Genomic DNA, 6,845 nt, shown 5'->3' on the forward strand with positions numbered 1-6,845 from the left:
GAGTGGAGGCACCAACTCGTCGAGTCACCCCAGGCAAACTCATACTCACATATATAAATTTTATGCCTTGGAAATCAGGATGTTACAATTGGAAACTTAAGGCACTTTAGATCCAGAAGTGTTTCACCCACAAGCATCCTTTGGAGGTATAAAGTCTGAAAATTGATGAGTATTTCCTTAGATCTTTCTAGTTTTGAGTTTGTGTTCATTTAGGTCCCATAAGCTTGGTGTTCATGAGTATGGGTTACTATAACCAGAAGAGTTGTCCTTTCAGACGTTTTTAGGTGTTAGGAATCATAAAAATGTGATCTTGGTCCTTCTATCCCTTACATGCAAGAGTTATGAGGTCTTAATAGATTATTAAGTTAGGCTTTTAGCTTTTGGACCTTGTCTAGCCATTGAAATTCATAAAGGTGGAAACTTTATGACTTAGAATGATATTATGGGTCTAGATCTGAGTTTGGACAAGAGGTATTTAAGGAATAAGCTCTTAATAGGAAGTTTTGGGTTTAGACAGAGTATGTTGGGTTTATTAATGGGTATGATGCGCATACTGGGTTAGAGTCCCGTGGTTTTCAATATGTTGCGACTACGCCCAACATAGTAGTAGAGTACGCAGGGAGTACTCATCCAGCTTGACCTTCCTTTCACTTTTTGACTTGCTGACTTTGACCTTTCACTTGGGGTTTGACTAAGTTTGACTTAGGGGCATTTTGGGTATGTTGAGTTGTAATTTGAGTTTAGTTCACTGTTTGTCAAATAGGTGACATGTAGATTTGACATCCGGAGCAACGTTCTTTTCTGATATCTTTTTCAGCCTGTGAGGTGAGTTTCCTGATTGTACTCATGGGTCGAAGGTACCAATGCCGGCCCATTCGGTTATGTATTAGGTATATAGGATGTTCATATGTTGTAGTGATCTGTTAGATTTGTATGATTATCTGTTTGCTGGTTATATGTTTATCTGTTTCATATGTCGACATAGTGGGGCTGGGTTGAGGCAATGCTGCTTTGTGCGGAAGCCAACAAACATGGGAGGAAGCCAAACATAATCTGTGGATTGGATAGGCATGCCAGACTTGAGCTGTGGGCCAGAAAGGCAAGCCAGACTCATGATGTGGACTCAGGGGTGATCCAGTCTGATGGTTATGGGCCAAGTATGCTTGTTGTTATATGTTTGTGTGGTGGTATTTTCAGGATCTGGCTAAGCTTTGGTTTACAGTTTAAGTTTTATATTTCAGGTACTTCAGATGATTGGGGACAAGCAAAGGACAGATCAGACACATCCTTCGGTGACATGTTTTTGAGATGTTATGATACATTGATTTTGGAACATTTGTATTTGATCTTGGGTTCTTACATAGTATTTCGTTCATATTTATAAAGTGTAATTGTTATAATATTTTTATCATACTTATCAATAAACCCAAAAGAACACTGGCGTATAGTTGATAAGGAACAACCAGGTAAGATAGTATCGGATGTAGGATCCGTTTGATATATAGAGATACATTCTTTGGAAGGGATTTGACGATGTCGAATCGTTCTTGCCTAGCTGGCTCTTGGAACATTACATTGAGCTGAGTCGCCATGTTAAATTCCTCAAGATTCACGGAATTCTTTTGGAGTTTCGAAATCATGATCGCTAACATAAGTCATGCAAGCTCATTCGAATGGTTGCAACCTTAGGGACATCCTCGTCCAAAACATATTCCCTTTTCAAGTACATGAGAGTGATTCTCAATGCAGAAATCCAATCAAGGTAGTTAGGGCATGTCAGTTTTTCTCTCGAGAGGATTTGGAGTAAATAAAAGTTTTTTGGCATGTTAAAGGGTGCATGTGTAGGTGTAATCGTGATTGGAACCATCTAAATAAATAGACTTTTAGTTACTTTGATTAATTCCTTAGAAAATAATTATCCAATTCAAAAACTAATTAAATAAGGCTTGGATGCATATTTACTAAATTAAACATGATATTTAGAAAGGCCATAAGAATATAACCTTTTTTTGCCTATGTCGAGGGAAATCTTAATAGGGTTTGAAGAAAAGGGAAAATTATCGGAGCAATTAACTGACTTCCCTCCCTCGAGAAGAAGGTTAATTCATGGAACAAGCACACCTCAGTCAGTGCAAAAGAAATGATATGGAAATCGTTGTGGAGTTTTCGAATTTGGTGGAGGTTATTGAGGAATGATTGGAGAGGAGAAAGGAAACTCTACACTGCTTGGGGGAAGGGTGAAAGTTTTTTTGTTGGTTAATTTAGATTTTTTTTGAAAGGTTGAAACTTTATAGTTTAAAGCTTGTAATATAACTTTGTATTTTGTTGAAATGGATTAATATATTAAGTGTTTTTTTATGCTTTTGATTCGAAAAATCTTGTTTACAAGTACAAAATCAAACATGAAGGATTAGTTTTTACCTAGGATTAGAAGAACTCGACGTCTAAAAACCCTTCTTAAAGCCTTCTAAAACCCTTTTGAACTCTTATGAAAACCTTCTTCAAACATTGTTAAACCCTTATGAAAACCGACGGTGAAGAGACATCTAAATGAGGGAGGAAGAGGAGAGACTTAGTGAGGAGAATGAAGATCGTCATTGAGGAGGTAGCTGAATGTGGGGGAAGGTGAGACAGTTTTTCGCTTTTACAAGTGTGAAAGAAAGTGAGGATCAAAATCAACGTGGGATAACATAAAGGTTAAGGTGAGATGTGAGGTGTTTTGTGTTGACATGGCAAGCCATTTAAGTCACTAAGCCTCCGGTTAGCCCAGTCACCTGCCAAATGGGAAGCCACATCAGCCAGCTTGATGGCGTTGCCGAAAAGGACCATACGTGCAATTTTTGGAAACCACATGGGCAAAGCACGTTACGTTTTTCATAGTTGTGCAGATTGTTAAGAGCAAAGGCGATGCTAAGGTATGCGAAGGTGGGTCATTTGACCCACCTAAATTAAATTTTTTTTTACAAACAAGATATATATAAAAAAAATATTTATGACCTACCTTAAATTTTTTGAAGGACCTATCTTAAAGTGTTTTACAAAAATAAATGAAAAAGATATAAACTATAGACAACAGAGGACAAGTCATATTTTATGGAATGAAAGAGTCCTACATGGTCTCCAAAAAGAAAAATGGTGAGTGAGTTTTTCATTATAAATAAATGCTTCCTTTTGGACATTTACCCACCTTAAGCTTGTTGACGCCTCGTTTAGACCAATTATTCTAAATATAAGTTGGTTTTAGTCAAAAAATTGTTTAGTGAATGACCGATTTGAGCTCGGTCCTTTCACCATCGATTTTATACACATTGAACTGTTTTCTAGGTGAACCGGCCCAATTGAGCCCGATTTTCTATTGAACCCGACTGGTTGAACTCGGTTAGGGAACTACATGGTTTCTATTCTAGACTCACCACTGGTTAAGAGTAGTAAACAAGAGACCAATCGCATAATGTTGTCTAAATTAACTATTTTAAACGTAAAAATGTGTCAACAGATCAATGAATGTACTATTTACGTGAATATTACAAGATAAATAAACTTATAGCTAATGAAATAGACTCCCTTTAGAAATTAATAATTTTACACCTGTCAATATACTTTTAATTCGTTGTATGAGATCTCCTGGTGACAGGTGACTTGTTCGGTTCCTTCAATATTCATAGGATATCCACGAATTCTTATCAATGGCTCATATTGATATAATTTATTATAATACTTTATGTTTTCTTATATTTAACAAATATAAACATTATCCTTTAATAATAAATAAAAAGTCATGGTTATATGCCAAAACGACTGACTAAGCATATAAAAATAAGATTTTCTGTTTATTACCCCTCTCCGTTCCATCAAACGAGAAACAGGAAGGACAAATTAACAATGGCTACTCTCACAGTACCACAAGAAGTTCCTTCTCCTACCCAAGACTCTGAAACGCTTAGAAAAGCTTTCAAAGGTACCGATCTCTCTCTGACTTTCTCTCTCTCTCTCTCACACACACACACACCTTAACAGATTTAATGATATAGTTTGTATCTCACAGTTACAGAAAATTGTGTGAATCTTTTATATTAAACGTTTTGATTTTTCTGATGAGATTTGGAAGAATATTAACTAACAAGATAACGTGTGGGTTTCAGGATGGGGAACTGATGAGAAGGCTGTGATTCAAGTATTGGCTCATAGGAATGCAACTCAACGAAAGATCATTCGAGACACTTATCAACAATTATACAATCAATCCCTCATTGATTCTCTTGATTCTGAGCTTTCAGGTGATTTTGGGGTATGTTCTTTTCTGCATTTGAACATATTAAAAAGTCAAACATGCAGTTTGTCTAGGGAGAGAAGAAACACATATAATAATGTGAAGATATAATATAACATATGCATATTACAGAGAGCAGTGATCTTATGGACATACGATCCAGCAGAAAGAGATGCGAGGCTTGTGAACAAAGCGTTAAAGTCCAAGAATAAAAGCCTTGATAAACTAAAAGTAATAATCGAAGTTTCTTGTGCGTCGTCTCCTCACCATCTGCTCGCTGTAAGAAAGTGCTACTGTTCCCTCTTTGAATGTTCAATCGAAGAAGACATAATCGTTAATGCCCCACCATCTGTGAGAAAGGTATTTGTTTCCGTTTTGACTTTTGAATCAAAAAAATCCATATTTTTATTAACTTCTTCCATTAATGCAGATTCTAGGTTGCTTGGTAAGTTCCTTCAGGTTCGATGGGGCAGTTGTAGATTTGGATGTGGCAGATGATGAAGCATCCAAGTTACAAGAAGCTGTTAAATTGAAGCAATTAGATCAGGATATTGTTATGTGGATACTTAGCACGAGGAACGTGTTCCAGCTCAAAGCCACGTTCGAATCCTACCATAAAAAATATGGATTTCTCCTTCACGAGGTTAAGTGTCTTTTAATCTCTTGACAACCATTTGTTTTCCATAACTCCTTAGAGTCATATCTTTTTACTTTGAATGTTCAAAACTCAACACTTTTCAGGATGATTTTGACATAGCTAGATGTGTTTTGGTTTTAAGTTAAATTCCATCTATATATAGAAAGATGCTTTTATGATGTTTTTTCCCTACAACACAACAAACGGTTGATTTTTGTATAGAGTTTTTTTTTAACGGCCAATAATCAATAAAAAAAAACAAAGGGACCACCAAAGAGCTGGCTAAGTACAATGTCAAAGATGGAAATAAAAAACACCACATCACGACCCGACACTAAAAATCAAACGGAATGACACATCGCCAGAAATGTTGTATCTTGTAATTTATCTTTTGCAGTAAAATTCCAAAATTGCCCTTGCTTCAGCGAACACTTATTCTGATGTATGAATCTGAATCTGTGTATATAGTTTTACAATGAAGTTGATTGTTTTGACAGGATATCAAGGATTACAGCAATGATCTATTGGTATCGTTGGTGATAATTGTGATTAAATGCATTATTTCCCCTGAGAGACATTTTGTTGAGGTAATTCAATTGCCATTAGAGAGAAGAAAACCAAGTTGCTTTATTGCTTCTTATTTATGTGCACCATCACTATATAAATTTACATCTCTTGTTTTGGAATATGAGCAGGTGATCAAAGCTGCAACTGACGGTTGGGGTACAGATGAAGATGCGCTAACAAGAGCAATTATAAGTCGAGCTGAAATAGATCTAATTAAAGTGAAAAAAGCATATTTGGATATGCACAAAACAAGCCTTGACAAGCTGGTTAAAGACGAGACTTCTGCAGATTATGGGGCTTTTTTGATGGCATTGTTGGGACAATAACTCGGATTCTTCTGTACATGTACAAGGTACAAGGTATGCTTGGAGATGAACATGATGTATGTGTGAGTTTGAATCATGGTTTGAACTTTCTATTTATAAAGAGAGAGTTGTTGAATTATGTTTGTTATTCGGGTCATGTTGTTTATACATATAATGGGTCCATTTTCCATCATGGTAGCCAAGTACTTGTTTTTAGAAAAAAAAAAAAAAATATATATATATATATATATATATATATATATATATATATATATATATATATATATATATATATATATATATATAAATCTGCATTTTAAGTTGTGGTTGGTACGTAGCATTCTAAGTTGAATTTATATATTATTTTATGGTTCTAAATATATGTTTGTACAGGCATCCGTACAAACATAATCGATTTGGTTTCATATGCATGAAAATCCTTACATTTTGGTTCAGGCCGGCCCCAAGAATTTAGAGAGGCCCTATGCAATTTAGTTAAAAAGGGCCTTAAATCTTGAAAATTCTAAAAAAATAAACAATAAAAATTCTAATCTGCCATTTAAACTCGTAATATATATAAAAGACAAAATTTCATTCCAAATGGTACATTGGTACAAAACAAAAATAATAATAAACTCCTTTCTACTTATAAATTGTTATTATTCAAACCCAACTTTTTCTATAATAGATGTATTAGGATACCACCTTATTTGCATTTCTCTTTTCCTGCTCTGAGAAAAATCAAATCAAATTCACAAAATGTGAAAATCTGAATCAGAAAGATGAAAAATAAAATTTGGGATGATTGGAATTTCAAATTCAAAAGTGATGATAAGATATAATCGTAATTGTTAATTACCCTTTCAAAATCTATATAATCTAGAACTGGTAACCTTATTTGTAGTTTACCTATTAAAAAACATATAAAACTAGATTCTCGATGACTGTCCTATTTAAACTAAAATTTTGTAAAATCAAAATTAGAAGAGATGTTAAAATCATAATTAAATACAACATTTATCTCTTAAAAGTTAAAAATGAAAATTAGAAAGGATGAATGACCAAA

General features: G+C 34.6%; 1 protein-coding gene across 2 annotated transcripts; it reads left to right on the forward strand.

The window, feature by feature from the left end:
- The first annotated feature begins 3,827 nt into the window (after positions 1-3,827).
- On the forward strand, positions 3,828-5,972 carry LOC145134518 (annexin D3-like). Of its 2 annotated transcripts, none has more exons than XM_079069353.1 (6): positions 3,828-3,958; positions 4,143-4,288; positions 4,403-4,630; positions 4,701-4,913; positions 5,405-5,494; positions 5,603-5,972. In XM_079069353.1, exons 1-6 carry the CDS (start codon positions 3,883-3,885, stop codon positions 5,798-5,800), a joined length of 951 nt encoding a protein of 316 aa, XP_078925479.1. In that variant the 5' UTR covers positions 3,828-3,882; the 3' UTR covers positions 5,801-5,972. The 2 variants fall into 2 exon arrangements, with proteins under 2 accessions (XP_078925479.1, XP_078925480.1); XM_079069354.1 differs by having other exon boundaries at positions 3,846-3,958; positions 4,143-4,277.
- The last annotated feature ends 873 nt before the right edge of the window (positions 5,973-6,845 follow it).

Source organism: Lactuca virosa, chromosome 8 (genome assembly GCF_052849685.1).
Source record: "Lactuca virosa cultivar CGN04683 chromosome 8, Lactuca_virosa_CGN04683_v6, whole genome shotgun sequence".
In the NCBI taxonomy this organism is placed as follows: Eukaryota; Viridiplantae; Streptophyta; class Magnoliopsida; order Asterales; family Asteraceae; genus Lactuca; species Lactuca virosa.